We start from the raw sequence: 23,239 nt of genomic DNA on the forward strand, positions 1-23,239 counted from the left end.
TCTCTGTGGCTCATAGGGTACCAGCTTCCAGTTGGTTTGCTGTTTTCTGGCACAACAAAGGAAGGCTGTGTGAAAGCAGTTCTTCCATTCTTTATCGCAAGTCTCTTCCTTTGTCGAGGAAACCTCCTTTCCTTGCATGAGTCCATTGCCAACGGAACTTTAGCCATGAGCATTGCTAGTAGACCCGTCCTTCTGACAAGTAAGGTCAGTAGCAGATAGTAGTGGGGGCATTGTGACTGTGGTTTGAACTGAAGCAAGCAGCATTTCTTGCTGGGATTCAGGAGGAATTGTATAATGATTCTTTTCTGATGGGCTTTTATTTGACCCGTTCTTAATGTCTTATACTGAGCCCAGTTCATCGGCTCATGAAAACTGGTACTGTCTACGCTGAATGGCAACACATCTTCAGAATCAAAATCTTTCTTTCTTCCTCCCTCCCTCCCTCCCTCCCTCCCTCTCAATATTGCATGCTATCTGATCCTAGATCGGCAAAATGTGAGCTTGCTAAACTCATGCAAATTTTATCTTGAAACTCATTCTCTCTCGAGTCTATTTCAGAGTTTTCTTTTTTACTGTTCGCATTAAAATCTCCCATATTTCCATGCTTAATTCTCCAAATGAACGCATCAGTTGTGTGCAATGTTGAAATGCGTGCATTTCCCACTGAAAAACTTTTGAAAAGCATGCCCAGGTGCACTTTAATCACTGGGAAAGGGATGCATTGTTAAACTACTTAGGTTGTGCATCCATTTGGAAAAAACATACACAAGATTATGCACAGATTGTTGTGCACATTTTTAAAATGCTCAGAATTGAAATTCAAAATTCACTTCAGATGGAATTAATTCAGAGAACTTTGGGGAGTGTCTGTTGTGCTGATGCCCACATTCTTGGTGTGGCAGCTGCTTTCTGGAGCTGTAAGGGAAGCTTCGGGCTACTTTGGAGGGGTCATTAAGGGGTTGTTCTAGTGGCTGGGGGAAAGGTTGTATGACTTCCGCATCACTGCCCACAAACCCTTAATCCACATAGTCTCAGAGGTCCATTTAGATCAGTGGTTATGATCACCGGTCCAGGGACTGGCACTGGCCTGCAGGAGATTTTCTGCCAGTCGAGGGGGCAGGGTGCACACACTCGCTGTGGACCTCCACCAGCTCTTCTGCAGTTGGCCTCATGTTTGTGGGAAGGAGGTGCTGGCACTGTAAGGAAGCTGGGGAGGGAAGAGCCGGCTCGGTGGGAGCCGGCTGGGTGTCACGCTGCACCACTCTTGGTATTTTCTCCTTTTGCTGGCACCTCTGGTGCTTGGTTTCTGGTTGTTTTGGAGAATTCTCATTTTTTGGAACAGTGTTTGGAAACTAATGCACAGAATGCTTTATTATGTGTATGGTGCTTTTCATTTCTGCCTTAGCGGTCCCCGAGGGGTTCTCCTGTTTCCACAGGTCCCCAGCTGTGGAAAGGTTGAAAACCACTGGTCTAGATTATGGTTTAAATTATTTTAAAAGAGGGACTTAAGTGAAATCACATCTGACAATCCTCCAGATGTGGAATCTAAAAGAAAGGAATATCTGCTACCCCAAGCTGCTGCAGCTGCCGCCTCCACCGCCACCTCTTCCTCTTCCTCTTTGCACTAGGAAGAAACAGCATGGACATTTTACCCAGCTGATGCCCTGGTTGTGAGGTCAGAAGAATGCTATTTTCCCCCATTAAGCAGCTGAATGCCGTGGCATGAACACACATTTAGTTCTTTGCATATAATTGCATAATCATTATATTTAATGAGCAGCACGGCACTGCCCTTGCCACAGGCATAAATTACAGTGGGATCAAATGAAAATAAGCTCACTAACAAAAATACTGATGGAAGAAGTAGTTCTCATTAACAGGATGAATCTTAGCACACAGAACAAGTAATATTAAAAAAAAGTGTCCTTATTTATTTTTTCTCCTTATTAGTATTATTTATATTGCATTTCTATTCTGCTTCTACCCACCCACCGCCCTGCATGGAACTAAAGGCACATTCCCCTGCTCTCCATTTTATCTTCACAACAACCCTGTGAGGTACATTAGAGTGGGAATGTGTAACTGGCCCAAAATCACCCCGGTCTAACCCAGGTCGCTCAAGTCTCAATCTCAGCACAAACTGCACTAGCTATGCAGAATAATTCATTCTTAGCTTGAAAGAGAAAGTTTGTGAAAAGGTTCAAGATCCTCTTTGGATTGAGGGCCGGGGAATGTTCCCCCCACCCTGCCAGGAACAAGCAGATTTCTCGGGTAAGGAAACATTGCACTTGTGCGTTTGGCCGCACAAGCGTTTTGTCTCCCAGAGTGTTTGCTCCTGAAATAATAACCAAGGAAATCACTCGATGCTGCAAAAACACAAGGCGTTCATCTCTCCAGACATGTCTTGGGTGTTTTTGTATGCAATATAAATGGATACATTTTAGTTGGAGAAGCACCTTTTTATCGCTTCGCAATTTTACATCTCAGTTAGAATGTTGGTTGCAATTCATAAGACTAAGCAGAATTACAGCAATATAAACATTAAAATGAAATAGGCAGAAATTCAGAGCAGACTGATAGAGGCAGTGACTGAATGAAGAGTCGGGGTGAGAACTGGTTAGTCTTGGTATTACTTAACAAGTTGGAATGAGTCCATTCCCAGCCTGTGACAATCTTGCACATTATTTACCTATTGTATAAGCCATTCTCTGCTGTTTCCACATGGATCTGGATCTGTTCTGGAGGGAGGGAGGGAGGGAGGGAGGGAGGGAGGGAGATCTGTAAGAATGTATCCATTTAAATATATGTCCCAAATTTGCTGGTGTGCTTCAGCACCACTGATAGTGCCTTAAAATTTCAGACTAAAACCAGAATTAATGCATAAGGGTGCAAAAGCCACTGTTAATTTTGAATCCATTTCCTCCTCAAAATACACCCTGCCAAAAGTACAATCTTTTAGAGGAAGTCTTCTAGGGCTAGAATTTGATATTCCCTGCATGCTGAGCCTTGGATCCTAGACCTGAATCCTGAGGGACACTCATCCTTCTGTGGACACAGCCCATTTCCTCTAACCACAAAGAGTTTGGTGGTTTTGCCACTTTACTGAGGATTTTCCTCCTGTACTAAAGGGTCAACATATTTCCTGCCCTTCCCCGCCAGGTTTAATTACTGGCAGTCACAACTCTAAGCTAGACTATGCTGGCAAGCTCGTCCTGCTCTTTGCCTTTCTGCCTACCCACAACTGGAAAGAAACCCCCCCCCCCAAAGCTTTCCTGAGCTTTGGATTTTCCCAACTGCAGCTGTCAGAGTTCTCTGCTAATACATTTATTCTCCAAATATGCAGTTTAGGAAGCATTTTGACATGATGATTTATGTGCCCATGCAAAGAAAAAACTAGGATATTCAAGAGGTATGAGAAATTCTGTTTCCCCTTTAAGTAAGCCCTACTTATGATGCTTTGCAGATGTTTGGAAGGTAGTTTGCTATAGTATTGCTACTGTGCTCAGGTTGAAAACTGATTTCTTTGATCACTTTTCTCCAGATGCATATCCTGGAGGAAAGAATGGCTCACCGGCTGCAGAGAGCTTTGGAAAAGGGGCGATATAGAAATGAAATAAATAACGATAGTAAATAGGAGCAACAATGCTTCTGCTGGAAGGAGGGGCTGAACTTCGGTTTGGCACGTGTCCTACCAATGGATGGGGAATAACGAACACACACATGAGGACAGGGCAGAAGAAGATGAAAAGTAGAGGAGACATTATACCAGGTGTATGGGAATGAAGTCGGGTGAGCAAGGTGACTGCCCCCGACTGTGCCCGAGCAGGTGTCTGGCTTTAAAAATCATTAATTTTATTCATAGATCTATGATTTATTTAAACAGCTGCTCTTTTGCTCAGCTGCAAAGACCTCCCAGAACACAGATGAGTCTTTGAGAGTGCCATTTAATGAATGCAAAGCTGCTTTAAAAAATGGTTTGGCAACCATTGTGAAAGCATCAACTGTCAATATGTGGGCTATGATGACAATCCAATGGTGCTCATAATCATTTGTACCTGGCACACTCGACAGATGTTATCTGGGTCCAACAGCAATTGAAATGAACTGATTGAAGGGGAAGGAATGCAACACAGAGAAAGCATCTTGGCCTGTTGCTTTGCAGCAGTGCATGCTTTGGGGCTACCATTTAGAGTTACATTCTACCTGCTTACCTAGAGTTGCCTTGCACCAGGTCAAGCCATTGATCCATAAACATATTGGTGCATTGTCTTCACTGAGATCCAGTGACTTTGTACTGTGTCAGATTCGTGTATTCCCCTGATCTCCCTGGTGAACCAGGGGAGGCAAACTTGCAGTATTTTGCACCACTGGCCCCATCGTGCATGCCTTGCTGCTGGGACTGATGTGTGTTTTAGTCCACGGCATCTAGAAGATACCAGGGTCCAGATTCTGCTCCCGATTCTAAATTTTTGTGCTAATGGGATTGTCCACTTTCTGTATTTGCATTTAATCCCTGTGCCGAGGGCAGCTTGCCAGGTTGCAGAAGGATTGATCTTGAACATGGGAAAGTGATCTTGTAGTAATGGACTGACACTCGAGCTGCTCACAGCCCCATCTCTGACCTCTGAAATTTCATCCACCAGCAAAGGTGCAGGAAGGAAACCAAAGGGCAGTGTGGTGGAGTTGTGAAGAGTACAGGACTGGGATTCAGCGGATCTCTTCTGCTTCTCTTCCCTGTACTCCTGGCCATGCCTCCATAGCTTTGGATCGTCCTTGGTTATCATTATACTTATTATTTATTCAAGTTCTCTACCACCCCACAGCCAAACTTCTCTGGTTCAGACGGTTTGCCTGTGCATGGCTTTGTATCTGTCTTGGATGTTGCCAGTTTCCCTTGTTGCTTCTGCTTCCTGCCTGCTACCCAACTTCACTAGTTTGATTTGCCCCAGGACCGAACTGGATCAAACCATAACAAGATATGCCTGAATGGATTTTTCATGGAGGCAGCAGCTGGCTGGTAAAGTAACTGTCTCTGCTTTAAAGAATAAACGCAAAGGGAAAGATGGGAAGATCATGAAGCTTACTTGTCCAGTCATCATCATCCCCACATCGGAAAGGTGTATCCCCCGAAATGCCCTGATCTTCACGCACTTGGAAGTGTGAAGTGGGGACACCTGGCTTGCAATGCGCCGTACCCTAAGCTGTTCTTTCTGAGGGTCACAGGGACTGTGTGCCCTCCCTACCAACCCACTCCCAGGACACTCATTCCACCCTCCCTGAAGTCAGAGTCCAAATTTCCTAGGAGTCTTCACCACAAAGCTTTGTTCACTGGCTTGGTGGGGCTTCGAAACACAGAAACAGAGTGAGTCAGAAGGGACCTCCGGGGCCATCTAGTCTGACCCCTGGCTCTGGTCATGACGTGCCTACCGTGTGCATGTCTAGCCTATCCTTGAGCTTAGGGAAGTAGAGGATGGAGCCACAGTTTCAATAGCCGCTTGTACCAATGCCTGTAGCAGACTTTGCTCTTTGCAAACATTGATATGGATTAGCTGGACTTGTACCTCTTGGCCTAAGGTGGAATCTGAGTGGAATTGTGCAGAGTTCATTTACCCAGGTCCTGAGTGTTCCGACACCATTCTTGGCATGCATTCTAAAGCATGTGTTTTGAGAGATGGTGCAAAAATGAGGAAAGACATATGAGGGAAGCTTCAGCCAGAATTCATGGAGCAATTCATTCATCTTTATCTCTTGTTCCCTCGTACGGGTGACTGCCAAAAAGGGTAGTAAGAAGAAACGGCGATTCTCCCCCGACCCCTCCTGCTTCGGCAAATGGATCACACGTTGAGACATGATACAGATTGCAGAATTCGGTGAAATACAAATGTGTGCAGATCATTTTCTTAAGCTATTTTCATATTTGAAAAGAATGGCTAAGTTTTCTTAAGCACTAAGAAGATGGAAAGGATGAGGGTTAAATTAGGTGCAAGCAAAGTTTGGGAACTGCCACACTTCCCAGGTTGTGAGGTGGGGTGTTTGTGAAATATTTGGCTGCACTGAATAGTCATAGACATGCCTACATACCTACAGTCTGATTTGAGAAAAGAGCTCATTAGTTAATGTGATCACTTCTAGATATACGTTCATTTCCCAAATGCAATCAACAAAGTGATATTGTGATTAACTCCCCTTGGCAATATTTAGGGCTGAGATGAAACCCAGCTGGGAACACTTTATGAACACTCCTTCTGAAACACACAAACCTCGTTTTAACTATCATTCTCAAAAGCCGGGAAATGAGGCAGAGTTCTTCAACCATTCAGAGGGCATAAGTACAAGAAACCCCCACTGTGATTTGCCGCTGTGATGTCATCATCTAACTAGCTGCGATTAACTATTTAATGCCCTAATGCCTTCTCTGCAGTCCATGATTGTCTGATGTACCCCAGGAGGAAGGCCCTTTTAAAATGGCACAGGAAAAAAAATGGATTGTGGAGACAGATGAGTGTGAACTGACAGTATATTGGCATGAACCCCCGTGCACACACCAAGATGGTTAAACCAGGCTGGGCTCACAAAAATTCTCCCCTGAACATGCCCATACCACCCACCTTTCAAATTTTCACCTAGGTTTCTAAGCTGAGTGTTTCTTTGCTGAAAAACTGAGAAATGTATTTTAGAAAAGCGCAGAAATAGGAAAGTTTGTCCTTCGTCCTTCCCCCGCACTCGCATCTCTGCCTGCAGCTCCGATGTCTTGATCACACGGTTTGTATTTTCGGTCCAAGGAGGAATACTTTCGTCTCCGCTGATACAGGCACTGCAGCCTGATAATTAGTAGTGCATTCATGTAAACCATCTTGGATTCGATCCCAGGAAGTCACAAGAGTGGACATTTTGCTGTTGCCGCCATTCTTTGGTGGATGTAATGGCAGGTTGATGGAACCACAGAGCACCAGAATACAGCCAGCAGAGCCTTGTCATTCTTCTAAGCTATGCCACGGATACACAGCAGCTGGGGGTTCTGGCTGTGTTTACTATCACACGCCGATTTGAGAGATTGCTTCTGTCGTAGTGTGTGCCTTGCCTTTTGGACAGGACCTGCTTTTCATTTCATGAATGTTCGGCACAGCCTTCCTGTCCCATCCCATCCCATCCCATCCCATCCCATCCCATCCCATCCCATCCCGTCCCCCTCTTGTTCTTTTTTTTCTCTTTTGCCTTTCCCCCTTCCATTATATATAAATAAATGATCACATCCAGGTCCTTGGAGGGAAAGAAACTGAATGGAAAACACATCTCATGAATCTGGGCGGAGTGTAAAATGGAGGTGTGAATGCTAGAAGGGATGGGATTTAGCTGTGTTGTCAGAATGCAAGGATTGTGTATGTTTATTTGATTTTTTTCTGTCTATATTTTCAAAGAAAGTTTCTAGTTGACAATAATAAAAAAAATAAAAACAATTTACAGCACTTGACTAAAATAGGATTCAACCAGATAGATATTAAAATCAGCGATTTAAATACTGGTTAAATAAAAAGATTTTGGTCTGGCGTCGGAAAGAAAGAAGAGCCGGTGGCAGATGAACCTCTTTGGGAGGCATATTCCACAGTTGAGGGGCCACCACTGAGCAGGCCCTTCCCCTTGTAACAGCCCTCCTCCCTTCCTTCGAGAGGGGCTCTCAGGGGAGGACCTCCATAGAAGATGTTTCAGACTGGGCAGGTGAGAGGATGAGGGTTTCCGGTCCTTTTGGATGTTATACCTTGCTCAGTGTCTGATAAAACACAACAGGTTAATAGTCCTTGGGCACAAGGCTACAACTGCCGGATGCCTCCTAGACAGCCTCAGGATAGTTTGGGGCATCAGCTCCAGCCTTGGAGATGGGCCACAGTGCAGGGCCGGGACTGCCAATTCGGAGCACCTTCCCTCTACCTCATAGCCAGCAAAATCCTTCTTGCAGCAGCCACAGGTCCCAAGCTCAGCCTCAGAGCTGGTGTGGAGATGTGCTCCAGGGGGGTACAGAAGGGAGGAACGAGGTGCCACCATTCAAGGAAGAAACATGGTGGTCCCCTCCAGCTCCTCTCCTTGTGTCATCTCAGGGTTATAGCAGGAAGAAGGGGTGCCAATCCTTCTGTCCTTCATCGGACACCCACAATCCTTCAAGTCCAGATCACAGCACTTTGGACGCCACCGCCGTACGCTGAAGCCCAACTCTGGAGACCTGCAGAGAGATTGGTGGCCTCTTTCTTCTCAGCACTTTTACTCTAGCATGGGCGAGAAGAGTGCAGGGTGAAGCAAAGGTCATCCGTCATTAACGGCACCCTCACAAATAGAATGATCCTGAAGATTTCACCTGAGAAACTCAATGGCGTGTTTGATCCCACGTCCTGAACTGACAATGCTTCTATAGCTAATGAAGGTTTAGAGAGTCTATTGGAAGGACTGTGGCTCGTGGATCTTTTTATTCATCAGCAAAATTAAAAAAGTACAGAAGAGGGATAATAAATTGTGGTGTCCTAGGAAGCCTCTTGGGCTAATTAATCTCATTATTCTTTCTTCCTTTCTTTAGGAAATCTTAAAAACAGAAAGCAGCCTTGGAATTGTAAGGCAAAGAAGGTCTATTGTTGCAAGTCCAATCTTAATGGCTGAAAATCAGAGGCCTCCATTTCCAAGATTTGTGGGCAGGGTAAGTCCAGCTTAACAGGATTGCTGTCTCTTAATTTTAGCTACTATTTGCTGAGTTCTCTGGGTGTGTTTCTGATGTGATACTGTGGATTGTTTCTTCCCTGATTCTGGCATTTCTCCCCAGAGTTTGAAGTTCTGAATCACTTGGTTTTGCTTCCAAAGTTAACTCAAAGTGTAAGGAATGCTTATTTTTATTTCATTTACTGTCCAAACTTTGAGCAGCACACTTGGCTTGCTTACTTTACCATTCTTTTCCATGCATCTGTTCCTATTTCCCCTTACATCCCTGCAGAGCACAGGTCTTCCGTGCAAAGGGAAGTGTTGCATAGTGGATAGACTGCTGGAGTGGGGCTTGGGAGAGCTGGTGGCCAGTCTCTGCTGGCTGGATTTGGGCCAGGTACTGACTTGCAGCCTCTCCTACCTCACAGGGTTGTTGCAAGGATAGATGTTTGTGAAGTCATCAGTGACTGCCTCTGATGCGCTGCAGCAGATGATGTCTTCTGCTCTTTGAGAGAGGAATGTTTTTCCTTCCGTTCTCGTTGTGTTGCTGGTTTTTAATCCTCAGTGGTTCCTGACAGCCTTTGTTCGTGGCCCTGTTATATCTTGCCGAGTGTTGGACCCTTCCTCACGTACGCCTCCATTCTCCTTCTGCCTCCATCAGTCATGGTCCTTTTGGTCCAGCTGCTCCTTGTGTCTGAGCCAGACTCTCCTCCTGGAGCTCATGTCTAGGCGGTGTGTGCAGAAGGATTCCCAGACCCTGCAGCTCTCTTTCCTCACCGTGACCTCCTTGCAAAAAGACCTGCTCACACAGAAGAAAGCCAGGTGCAGGGGAAGGGGGCTTCTCCCACCTCCAGTTAGAGCTTGGATAATGATTGTCGGAAAGCAGAAACCCACTTCCCAGCCGCATAGACAAACCTGTGCTAGATGCATCACTGGCAGGACTTTGTATAAGAAATCCCGCCTGGTTTGGGAGAACATACTGGTAGTTCTCTACTGAATAGCCATCTTGAGACTCCGTATAAGAAAACCCACTGGGCTTGCAAGAACTTACTGGTAGTTCTCCACCAAATAGCCACCTTGAGACTCTGTGTAAGAAAACCCACTGGGTTCACAAGCACATACTGGTAGTTCTCCATCAAATAGCCACCTTGAGATTCTGTGTAAGAAAACCCATTGGGTTCACAAGAACATACTGTTCTCCACCAAATAGCCACCTTGAGACTCTGTGTAAGAAAACCCACTGGTTTGCGAGAACATACTGGTAGTCCTGAACAGAATAGCCATCCTGATGGGGTTGCACAAATGGTTATAGAAGGTACGTTTTTATGTGATGTTATAAGGAGTTATATGTGTAGCTGCGCCTGTGGATAAAACATGTGCCCTAAAACAAACAAACAAACAAAAATGGTGTGATTGAACAAGCTTCCTAATGGGTCTTTAAGGATGCAAAGCAGCTTCTCCAAGCATCTCTGGAACATGTCTCTGTGATGCAGCAGCAGAATTTTAAAAAAAGTCCAACTAAGAAAACTGAAGTCAATATCACGTGCTGCCGTGCTCACAATGCTTCAAGCTCAGGAGTTTGACCTTTTGATGTAGATAGACTTTTTATTATTTGAAAGTATAATTTGGTGGGAAATGTCATTACCACTAGCCCACACAGGTTGCCAATGTCACCATTAAAGTCACCCCAGCATGTGCGTAATGACAACCTGTCGTGAAATTCATGTTTGTAGCACTTGTAGCATCTTTTCGCCTCAAGACATGAGTGCAGAGTTCTTGTGTGTGCAAGAAAGCTCAACAGGTTTGGGGGGGGGGAAGCAAGAAAAAACTGATTATATATACTTAAGTCTTGTAGTAAAACGAAGGTACTTAGAGATGTCCTTTGCATTTTTATGTTACATTTGAAGGGCAATGCACCCTTGCGATGTTTATCAGCAGTTGTGAATTTATCCATACAAACACACACACAAACCCCATTTTTTTTAACAAATTCAGGGAAAGGAATCTTAGGATAGCCTTTCATTTCACAGGACAAACTCAGCTTCTGAATCACAATGCTTATAGGACCAATATTTAAAGCAACAGTGACACAAGCGAATCAGAGGCTGATTCAGAATAAGATAGAAAGAGTGAATTACCATCCAGCAAATGGAAGGTGATGAGGCAGAGAAGCTGGCAAATATAGTTAGCATTTGATTTCTACATAATTCATTCATTCATTCATTCATTCATTTATGGTGGGGCACCCAGCCCTAGACATGCTTAGCTTCAGCACGGTGGATGCCAGGTGTGCCTTCAGATCAGGCTCTGGGCCGCTTAGCATATCTAAGACATGTATCTATGTAGGTGAAATTCATTCCTGTAGTCATGATGGCCCTGTGAGTAAAATGGACTCAAAGTGTGTATGCTCAGAGTAGGGTGTCGTGGTTAGATTGTCAGGCCCCGGCTCACTGGATGACTTTGGGCCAGGTACAGCCTCTTAACCAAACTTCTCTTAGGGAGCTGTAATCATGAGGATAAATAGAGAGGGGGAGAACCTTGTAAGCCCCTTGGGATCCTTGCAAGAGGAAGAAAAGTGGGGTATAAATGTATAACAAGAGCAAAACAAACACAAATAAATGGGGGCAAGAGATGCGCCACTCCACTCATGCAAAAATGTTCCACTACTGGAAACCAAGTTCCAAACCACACACAAGAGGATAATTTATTTAAAGTTACATTTGCAGCCTTGGAGTTGTACAAACATCAGCTGCAGGACTGTCATCAACGGCTTGTTCGTTCCGCAACTGGAGGCACAGTTTGCATGCATGGTTGTGTAAAGAGAACAGGCAAACACTTGTGTGACAGAAAGATTTCAGTGGCATTGTAATAGTTCTGTCAGAGTTCACAAACTGGAACTCCACTGGACATGGATGGGCACCATTGGGCACTGTCCCAACACTAACAAGCACATCTGTTGTCATCTCTACCACATCAAGAAGATGGAAGCCGCTGAAAGATACAGAATGATGGGTGTGAGTGGAGGGACGTGTCTGCTATCTGCTTTGTCACTGAATTAACACACGCGGGCATCTAAAGGGCACCCCCAAAACCGCATGAAGTCCAAGGTTTAAAAGCACCCATCAGCCCCACTAGCTGATCAGGGCAAGTTCAGAAAAAGCGAGCAGAAAGCATGGCCACACCTAAAAATGCTGAAAAAAGCACCTCCCAAAAAAAATCTGTTTTGAAAGGGTAAGGAACAAAGGCCTCATGGATGCCATTTCAGGGGAAATCTGAAGGCGCCATCTTGGGGTTGACTGCAATGGCTTTGCCAATTGGACTGCCGTTACATGGATGTGCCACGTATAACGTTTTGATAATGGGAATATTAGATTTTGATTTATTTCTTCCATGTTGACAGCAATCTCAGAGGAAAGCCAAAGAACAAAAATCCACAGACAAGCCAAGCAGCTCGGGTGTAATAAAAATGTAATATTGAGTGTTATTGAACTTGCTCCCTATCAGGATGAACATGGTTGAGCTGATCAATAAAATGCTATAATGAGTTATAGTCATCAGGTCGGAGTGGGGAAAATGAATTAGCTCTGAGCCTGTATGGTCATTTTCTGAAAAGTTACTTGTCTGGAAAAGCTGCATGCAGGTAATCTGTGTTCCTGTGACAGAAATGCTGTTATGAGTCACTTTTGTGTCAACAAGGAAAAAAGGCAGAAATCGCTTTGTTCCTGCACTTGTGGCAATATGACAAAAAGCTGGGTCTCGGGTTGTTCTGTAATTGGGGCTGGATGTGAACTGCCAGTCGCACATGGACTGCTCCCAGGTGGTATAAGCTGCAGAGAGATGTGGGCCTCGTGACTTCATTGTTTACCCTGCGTTCTCCTATTTCTGCAGTGCATTGCTACCTGGTGCATTGCTGGGAAGCCACTGATCAAGTCTTCTATGGTTCCTCAGTACCACAGTGGTGCATTGCATCATCCGAACCCCCAAAACACAGCCTCTTGTGGTACCCAGGGAAGAAACAGGCCGCCACTTGGCAAGAGTGGCCCATTGCTGATTTTGCCAGGTGTCTAGTCAGAGAAGGCCACCGGCAGCCACCGTTTAGTGTGACTGTCCAAAGCGTCTCGCTCTGCCCTAAAGAGCGGGGAAGGAGGCGGGAAGACCAGGCAATCAACTCAACACTAAAAGGAGTTGCACGGCTCCATTACTTCCCTTCTCTCCTTCTCACACTCCAGCCAGAGGGGGAAGAATCAGCAGGGTAGCAGTGCCCAGTTGGGGGCTTGTCACCTCGGCAGAATCCCTCGCCACCTCTCATTTCACTCCTGCCTGCAAAGAGGGATCCTGAACCTACTGCCTGTGAAGCAGGCATTGCGTTCTGAGTGTCTCTCTGGCAAGCAGGAGCAATAAAGAGGGAAGGCCCTTCTCCATGAGTGCCATGGGAGGCAACAGCGATCGCGGAAGGAAGTTGGCCACCAGGAATGGCGGCTGGGAAAATTTGCCAGTTGAACATCCGGGGCTCTGCGATGGAGCTTTTGTGGACCTCCTCTTGACTCAGTTCACTGTGCAGGACCAGGATGAGCCACAGATTCTGGGGAGACGGATTCCCAGTGGGTTTGTTCCACCCCTTGCACTTCAGGACATGAGCCCTGTTTGCACAACAGGGACAGCCGGAGAGCTGCAGTGTGCTGAACGTGGCTCACAAACACGGCTTTGGAAAAGAAGCCCCTTCTTCCTCCCCGTGGCATCTCCTGGGACATCACCTGGAGGACTGAGAGGAGCACAAATGGTGGGATGAAGAAGCGCTGCCACCATGAGCTGGTAGAAAGCAGATGTAATCAGCGTTTCTTTGAGCTCGGTGGTTTGCACATGGAAGGTCCCAGGTTGCACAAAACGAGAAGGAGAAAACTATTGCTACAACTGAGATAGGGTGACAAATATCTCGAGTTGTTATGAGTAGGTCCCCATGTTCCTCGAAGACAAGACAATGTACACTGGCTTTTCTACTCTTCTGAATTTTCATGTTGTCTTCTCCAGATTTGACTGACATGTGATGCAAGCTCTGGCCTCCATCGCATAGAATTAGCCGCACCCTGTCTGTGTAGGTTTGGGTGAGGGCAGTGGCTGAGGATTTGTTCCGTTCAGTGCCAACCACAGGTGTAGCTACACAAGTCTCAAAGCCTTGAAAATGGCAATGCTCGAGTGGTCTGCTAGATGAGACCGGCACACGCAATTCCTTGCTTGACCGCATCTTACATGAGTACAACTCGATTCACGCTTGCAATTTCCTCACTAATAAACATACAACATTTCCTAACTTATCCAGGACTAATTTACAGCTGCCTTAATGAACTGAATCACTGCATAAAATCCAAGATTCCAAAGGACAATGGCGTGTTTTGAATATGACATGCCTTCCTTGAAAAGCCCCCGGAGGGAAGGTACATTCCTAATGTTAATGTATTGTGGAAAATCATAAAACAATGATACCATCTCTGTAATATTCAATAGCTTGAAGCATTCTGGGTTGTCCACAAAACTCAAACCTATTATGAAACAACAACATCTAACATAAAACTTGCAAAGCTAGTTTGCATGAATCCAAAGTTGAGAACATCTGGGCAAAGGCCTCAACGTATATGAACACATTTCAAACAACAAAAACCGAAGCCCTAAAATGCCAGGGGGAATAGAAACTTGACTGCAACATTCTGGCATCATCCCCTTTCTTAAAATGATGGCTGTGTATCTTCACTTCATTTTGTTTTGTCTCATTTCATTTTGTGTTAAGGTTCTTGCTCAAGTTCTATTGTGCAATTTTTCTTAAAATTTGATTAATTTTCTTAGATTTTAATTAATTTTGCTTAAAGTTTATTTTTTTAATTATTGCAGAATTGCAAATACAAAAACTGACAACATCTTTTGCTGCAAAAAACCTTTGTAGTGTTTTCTGTTTCCTAAAGAGGAGAGATCTTCTCCCTCTGCAGGAATTCCCAACCTCCCCCATTAATCAAGGGATGTTTATTTCATGTGTGTTGAAGATAAATACCAGAATTGCCCTGGAGTACGTCTTCCTAAAACTCATGTCTTCTTTGACCACCAAGTCCCTTTACAGTGAACTAAGTGAATGTTTAAGTGATAAACCAGCCAAAATTAGAATTAGAAGATAATTAGAAGGTAAGAAGATTAGAAGATAATTTCCCCAACTTCCTCCACTACTACCAATGAAGAGGAGCATTTTGCTACATAACTTCCACACTTTCTCTTCCAGTTTGACTTGAAATAATGTGACTTACAGATATTGCTGGGTACGATAAAGCCCTCTGATGCTACTCTTGTGGTTCACTTAGACTTGATTTAAATTCATAGGCAGTCCTTAAAACAACCACAAGCTAGATGTTGCAGAATTGATCTGCTGGTTTCTGCCATAACCTTTAGCCTGAGGACTTTATGATTTAGGGGGGTGGGGTCCCCATTGACTTGTCCCCACTCTTCCTAGCGGTTGCTTATTTATGGCCATGCTGGCAATGAAGTGGGGATGTCCTGAAATGGTGACATTGGTGTCTCCTCATCAGTGCATTTCATGTTTGACCAAAGAGAATATCTGCCAAATAACAGGAGAAGGTCAGGCGTAGCACAGCCAGAATCGCCCCCAGCTTCTATTGGAAGACTTTGGGACTCACTATTGCTTTTCTAGTCAGAACTGATCTTCCTGTGATGAGCTTCCTATCCATGTAAGATTGCACTAGTTTCTCAACGTAGGATCCATGCTGGTGGCTTCAACCCTTTGAACATTGAAATAAGTAGAAGAGGATTGTGGTGAGAATACGCCACAGGCCATCCTGTTACAGTCTTTTTCAGGGCCCTCCTGGCCAGGAGACACAGATCTGCAATCATCCTCTGTCCCACACCCATCTGAGTCCCTGGCAGAACATTCATCTCCCCAGCCTTACAGAAGCATCAGGTGAGAGCCCCATCAGGTCTCCAAGAGGGGTGGAACTGGCCACAGTATAGGTCCTGTCAGAAGACACAGGGATGCTGGTCCTCATGGCTAGAGAAAAAATCGGAGCGTCTGAACACAAGCTCCTCCAGCAACAACCTTCCTGTGTCATTTCTAGCAGCCTGTCTTCCCTGCTTCAATCTTGGACCCATCGTAGCAAATGTGAAGACCTGAGCAACGGCCATTTTAAAACATGGCGGCAACAGTTTCATAGGCAGGATAGTGATTTGTATCCTTAAAAAAAAAAAAAAAAAACCAGCAACATTCAATTAGGCAGCAGGATAAATTAATGATGCAAATCTCTCCCTCCTAAAGCCACTGGCTGCTTCTCCTGCCCGCCTGGAATCCAGCTCATTGCCTTGCAACCAAGAACCCCCTTCTTCAGTATCTCTTAATTAAACAGCTATCAGGTGCCAAGCATGAGTCGGTGTCAGCGAGCCTGGATGTCTAGCCAGCCCTTACACTTGCGCATGTGATATGGAGTTCTTGAGGGAAAATGATGAGATGAAAATATTTTAATAGGCTCTTGGCTCTGCCGCAGCTCAGAGTCCAGATGGTCCAGGTTACCAATGTTGATGGGTATTATTGATGTATTTCTTGCTGGTACAAGCATGGGGATACCGAAATGGGGCTGTCGTTTTGGTCTCCATCCATATGTTACTGTTCCAATTTATTTGTCCGCATCAAGCGGGATGAAGTACGGAGCAGCGGGACACACAATTCTCCTTTAATTACTGTGATAGTTTATTTGTCACTCCTCTATGAAGAATGACAGACGTTTATCTTGTGACAAACGGAAGAGCAGCATTTTTATTTGCTTAGCTGGCATGATTGCCTGCTGTCCATCTCTTCTTAGACAGGTCCAACAGTGACACGGACTTGACAGTCATGTGGATAATAAGCGCTGCTGTGTGGCTTGAACCCAGAGGGGCTCTGCACAATTGAGCCGTGGAGCATCAGCAGGAGAACATTATGGGTCAGAAGTGGCCTGGAATAGTATTGGTTTCCTTTGATTCTGCAGGCTGCTGCCCTATTTTGTGAGCCCCCAAACTGTTGATTGGGGGATCTTCTAAGACTTGAATACCACCTGTGGGCCAAATCCTTATGGTATGACTGTGATGCCATGTGATGTAATGCAAAGTGAGGACCCTAAAAGAGTGTTTGAGAGCATGGATGCATGTGAAAAATGTGCATATGAAAAATGCATACTGTTGTGAGGCTCTCAAACAATGCTTTAATCACTTGGGAAATGATGTAGCATAGCATTCCCAGGACTGTTGGGAGACTTGGGAGTTTCAGAATTTAGTCCCCACTCTTCCGTCAAGCTCACTGGGTGACTTTGACCAGTTATTCACTCTTAGTTTGGCTGACCTCACCAGGTTGCTGTGAGCATAAAAGGGAGAGGGGGGAAATGTTCTAAAAACTGTCTTGGGTTCCATGAGCTATGCAGAGCCAAGCCAAGCCAAGACAAGCCAAGTGTGCAGCAAAAAGCCAAGCCAAGCCAAGCCAAGCAAGGACAACATATATAAAACAAAATGCACCCCATGGAAGGGCACATTTGAGAAGCTATGCAGTCTCTACCAGGATTTTCATTCACCGCGACGCAGGCACAGACAGAAATCCTAGCTGACCTCAACATGAGAGAGAAGGAACTTCCCAGTGGAATTGGGAGAACTGGCAGAAGCTTGGGTTTCCATTGCACTGCTTCCTTAAGGGTGCCATCCTTTTACGATAGTCATGAACTCCCAGACTCAGAGGCTCACACTCCTCCTGTGTGGGGTGGAAGTGACTCTGCCAGTCAATCCTTGCACCCTCTATTTATCCTAAACAGGCTTTTTTTTTTTTTTTTTTTGCCTGCTTTGCAAAAGCATTTTGGGATGGAGGGGAAGCAGGAGATGCCTTGTGTTGGCTTTCCCAGGCTCCTCCCCTTCCCAAACACTGAAATCCCCTCTCCCCCACCTCGGCCTCGTCAAAGTCCCACTGCTGACCTTCCAGAAGCAGCCAGAGAGGAATCAAGGAATGGATTGCAGCTGCCCCAACACACGCCAAGCCCTGGATTTGGGAATCGTGTACCCTGCACTGCCTTGGGCACCATCTAGGGACTCAGAGTCCTGCCCCTGAATAGTGCAAGTTGTGTACCCCTTAAAATTAAGATAAAAAGCTGTTTGTCGTGAGTTCCCGGGCACAGCATCTGTCAAAGTGGGGCTACCCCCCACCTTGTGTGTATGTAAATCAGTGTGAGGTCCTTTAGATTCTGTCTGCGGTGTACGCATGAAAATCTCTGCTCCCTGTTTATCCCATGCTGTTCCCTTGCCAGGGAAATAATTCACAAGAACCCTTAATGTTAACAAATGAGTGATTACAGTGACATTTTCGTTTTCAAAACGGGATAACCACGTGATGTCCTCCACATCATTAAGCAGCCCTGCTTATTTCGTGATAATGGATCTGCTCACATTTCCCTCCTGTTTAAAATATCGATCGTTTCATAAACAACTTCTGGGTTTTTAAAAAAATCTACTTTAAATGAAAACAGCCTTGATGAAACATTCCTGTGCAAACAATTCAGAGGCAAAGAATCATTTGGACAGTTGGTGGTTGACTGAGATGACGTTCCCAAGCACTTCTGCAAAGCCGTTTGATTATACATATCCTAAAGATACTGCACACATATTTTGGATAATGGTATAACGGGTAGAAAGGAAGGATGTGTGAACCAGCAAAACTCGCACTTGATAAAGTTCTCCAAACTCAATTTTTAAGGCCTGCTGAGGCTTCACTCCTCCTGATATTGTGAACTTTGTTTGTTTTCTCCTCTCAGGAAATCTGTTTAGTTTTGTGACTATTTTGGACATGCCAATATCAGTGGTGCACATGTATGAAATGGGTGCATTCGTCCTCCATTGCTTAGAGCACATTGGTGTGCAGTGTGGAGAGGCATGTTGTCAGAGGTATTATGGGGCACAGTTCGAGGAATCGCACTGCAAATTTGCACTTGCAAAGACTTCAGCTACAGATTATTCTCGAAGTTTCTATTCCGTTCACAAGGTGCAAGCTGGGTTAATCTTGGTCAATACGAACTGAACTATGTTTCTCATCCATCCTTAATAGGAAGACCTACTTAAACCTTTCGAGGAGGACCATGTCCTTGTCTAGTTGCTATGGAGACATGTTAGTGAGAGATGAATTAGCTCTATAGCAACAGTAGAATTAAATTTTATGCCCAATATTGAAATATTCTAGCACCTAATTTCCTGTATCTTCATAATAAATCACACTAATGACTTTAGATGTAGGGACAGGAAGATCTAATCTTGTCTGTGTCAAGAGCTTATATAGCAAAGGAAAACAAGAAGGCATTAAGCACTGTACTGAATGTTGACCTCTACCTTGGAATTTAAGGAAATCTTGAATTACTTCAAATGAGAAGTTCGAGATGCAAGTGTCTAATTTTTCATGGATTCATGTATAACTCTTGCTAAAAAAAAATAACAGATTATGTAAACTACCATGTAAGCATTTGTGCATTTCAGATGCCCTGCCTTAAGTTTAAAAAAAGAAAAGAAAACTAGTGCATTTATTGGTAATATCTTTCCCCAAGATACCTACTTTGATGCTGCTAGTTCAGGTAGCATTTCTATGCACAGTTACTAGGGAATAAATTCCATGAAACAACTTGGAATTTGCTTCTATAGGTGAACAAGCAATGTTTGAGCTCTTCGCTTTTTCTCTTTGATTTTAATCATCCATGGGTGGTTTAAAGGTTGTTCCTTTTGGAGAAAATTGCATTTTTGAACTGCACATTTTGAAATGTGACTGTAGTATGGGGATTTGTGGAAGAATTTCATTCACATTCAGAATTGCAGGCACACCATTTTTAATGTGAACTGAGCATGTCCTTAATCTCTAATTGAGTGAACATCTCTAGAGTTGCATTGCTTGTTGTCCAGAAAGTCTGGTTGTCTAGACAGTGCGGTTCTCTTGCTAAATCCCATGTTAACTTTGGCTCTTGGACTTCTGTCATGGTCATGTTAAGCTCCATGTGTGATACTCAAAAGCTAAAGCTTTGAAGATGTGTTCTCCTGTCCAAGGTTCTCTCATTGAGGCCACCTAACCACCGCAGGCTGGATTCTGTCTACCATTCATGGTCTGAGTTTTGATTCTATATCTGCCTTGATGTTCAACTGGTCAACAACTTTGGTTGGATCAACTCTGTGTACAGAAGTGGACTTCTGCCATTCTTCCCCAGAACTGACTTTTCAGTCCCTTGAAAATATAGAGCAAGTCAGGAGAAACTGCAGAATGAAGCAAGTTTTGTGCTTTGCGGTAATTTCTCATAACTAAGAAGAGGGACCTTCCATGAGTAGATTCCTTACTGTTGTAGAAGGAAGTTACTGGATTCAAGCCAGTGTTCGGATGGCACATTTTGCATTGCATAGAAGTTACAGACTGCTAAATTTTCAGCTTGTTCCAATATGAAACGTTGCATTAACTTCAAAAGGGGTCATTTTTGACCTCAGATGAAGGGCAAGGAGAAAGCTGTATATGAAAAGGCCTTTGTTTGGCTGAATGTTTTCCTTAGGAGGTTTAAATCAGCATATGAACGGCCTCCAGGTATCAGCTGGTACAGGTAATTTAAGACTTAATCATTCTTCAACTATGCATAGATGTAAAATCTGCATAACAATCTTGTCCTCTTGACCTTCGCTCCGCATAACAATCCTTTGTCCTACAAACTTTAAACCAATATACAAAAGCTTCCCCTTAATGGGTTTTGATTTTCTTTGCTGGTGGTTACCCCAACCCAAAGGTTAGTCTTATATTAACATGCATAAGTTTTGGGATTTAGGAGGATCTCAGTAAGACAGCTGGTCCAGAACACCTGAGGGAGGTAGAAGCTTATTGGTGAGATCCATGGCTAAATCCAGACAGAAACAAATTTGAGATGCTTGGTCCAAACTTCTCCCAATTACAGCAGGATGAACCTGTCTATTTAATTTTCCATGATGTTCATCTCTTACATGTAGGTTAGTTTCACCAAGTATGTCGGTTTGCTTTGCAATAATAAATGTATGAAAATATATGCAGATGTTCAAAGACTTAAAGATGTATGCAGGTGTACATGTGGTCCATGCCCACACACCTTTTTGCAAGGAATTTCCTTAATATGTATTTTGATATGCTATTTCCCCTAATGCTCATAGAACTGCCTTGCAAGATTAGGAGAATGAGAAAACAGAATGATAATGGCTGGCTGTTTACTTCTTAGCTTGAGAAGTGTGTGTTCATATGCAAACCAAGCAAAGCTTTTCCCCACCTTGACCATCCCTGAATCCGTAATGAGTGAGGGATGCATTTTGCTATGTTGGCAGAGGACAGCTGTGGAAGTCTGTGTTCCCTTGATGTACTGATTGTAATGCATGAGAATACACGGAAGAAAATTCCACTACTCTTTTTCACACACATGCACGCTAGAATGATGAACATGCAGACTGCAAAATGGGGAAATCAAATGTCAGGTCCCTGTGCTTTGGTATATCATAGAGAAGCATTTTTGTGTGTGGGGGGGAAGGGGAAGTATTTGATACCAGCTGTCTTCTGTCTTGTTCCACTTGATCCTTCCATTCACCATGCATTCACACAGACACTGGAAACTGTGGCATTAGTCACAGTTTCTATGCAGTCCTTGTCAACTGCTGTCCACTCCGCAGGTTCTGTGGCCGTGTCTGCAATCCAGTAACCGGAAAAGCCACTTGGGTATGTGACAGAGAGATGGCAGAAACTGTGTGAGAGACATGAATCTCAGCTAATTTTTGACCATGGCTTCCCCAGTCCTGGCTTTCCAAGATTCCCAAGCATGCAACATGGTTTGCAGACACACCCCTCCCAAGATTGTGTTTGACAGGAAATTGTGCATGAAAAATGTGTACATTTGAAAAAGGCAGAGAAATTCAAGAGTGAGCAATTGGAGAATGCTTACACTGCAAAGACAAACACAGTGTATGCATACATAGGGAAAATGGGCTTGAAAATAGGCATCAATAAGTGATGAAAACTCAACCCAATCAGAATGATCATTAAGATGGAATTCAACGAACTTTGGCACACTTGCATTTTGCACATGCCTAGATGACAGCGGGTGGATGGTACATTTGCACTTCAGGGAATGGCGGGTGCAGCTCAACACAGAATGACTAAAAGGTTCTCCTGTCCAAACCTGGTTTCTGCTTTCAATACTCAGTTCCCCAATGACTTGGTTTCCAACCCCCCTTTTGGACTTGATCTAAGTTCCTGCGGCTTTTGCCACCAGTAAGATATGCTCAGAGAGATCCTAGGACAATGACAGTAAACTGGAGATGTTGGGAAAACATCCGATGGACTGAAATCTATTTGCATTTGGATTACAAGGAATGCAACCCATGGATTCGGTAGCTCACCAGCCTTCCCAACTCACGCAGATTCCAAAGACTTGTGGGTTTTTTAAGCATTCCAAAATTTTACACTCATTTAGTCACAGAATGATACAGAAACAGTGAACTAGTATTAATTGTGGTGAACCAGTGTGGTGGAGACCCAGGGTGGCATAGTGGTTAAGAGCATGGGACTGGGACTCAGGCGATCCGGGTTCTAGTCCCTGCTCAGCCATGGAGCCAACTGGGTGGCTTTGGGCCAGTCACAGACTCTCAGCCCAACCCACCTCACAGGGTTGTTGTTGTGGGGATGAGATGGAGGAGGAGAATGATGTAAGCTGCCTTGAGCCCTTTGTAGGAAAAAGGCAGGATATAAATAAAAAAATAAATTAAATAAATAAATATACTAGGATGTACACATCCTACCATGAGGGAATCTGGGGAGATTTGTGTGATTTGGGTGTTGTGCCTTTTTCATAGTGCAGATTTGCACAAGAGCACACAAATGAAAATTTGGGTAATGAATGGATGATGGAATGAGAGATCCCTGCCTATCTGAGGAACACACAAAATCTCTACTCCCCTATGGAGAGCTTCTAGGAAATAGTGTTCTAGTAAATAGCTTCTAGGAAACAGCCAAAACCAGCATAGTTTGATATGTGTGTGAGTTTTCTTTCATTCTCAGGATGAATAGAACAATTCTTTGAAAAGAAATGTGGGTGAAGAAGAGTGGGAAGAGTAAGACTATCAGAAAATCAGTGCCAGGCCATTAATAGAGTGACGGATGGGTGCAGAGGCCCAGGCACCATGTTTGGATACACACGCTGAATGCACTGATTCTTCTGAGCCTGTCCCAGTGCTCTCTCTGGCAAGGATGCTCCTCACCCCATTTCCCCACTCCATTCACTGGGAGAAGAACAGGGCAGGGTTTCAGCGATGGTGGGTGGGCCTCACCGGTAGTGTCTGGATCTGAAAACTTTAATTTTCTCAGACTTCCTGGAAAAATAGCGCAAAGGGCAGTCGCCAGTGGCCTATGCATGGCCATGGCAATTCTGTTGCACAGGTGGTGGGACCACCAAGCTTTCTGCTCATGTGGTGCAGCACACAGAAATTTTGAGGAATGCCTTCCCCTTTCCTTCAGCAAAATTGTGTAGCATTA

General features: G+C 44.4%; 1 protein-coding gene across 2 annotated transcripts in view; it reads left to right on the plus strand.

Moving 5' to 3' along the window:
• Positions 1–23,239, plus strand: part of CDH13 (cadherin 13) — a 502,431-nt gene that overhangs the window by 218,119 nt on the left and 261,073 nt on the right. For both annotated transcript variants that reach the window (XM_044427973.1, XM_044427974.1), the window contains one exon: positions 8,564–8,680. In XM_044427973.1, coding sequence (XP_044283908.1) covers positions 8,564–8,680 — 117 coding nt within the window. The remainder of the gene's footprint in view (positions 1–8,563; positions 8,681–23,239) is intronic.

Source organism: Varanus komodoensis, unplaced genomic scaffold (genome assembly GCF_004798865.1).
Source record: "Varanus komodoensis strain SLA01 unplaced genomic scaffold, ASM479886v1 scaffold19, whole genome shotgun sequence".
NCBI classification, from domain to species: Eukaryota; Metazoa; Chordata; class Lepidosauria; order Squamata; family Varanidae; genus Varanus; species Varanus komodoensis.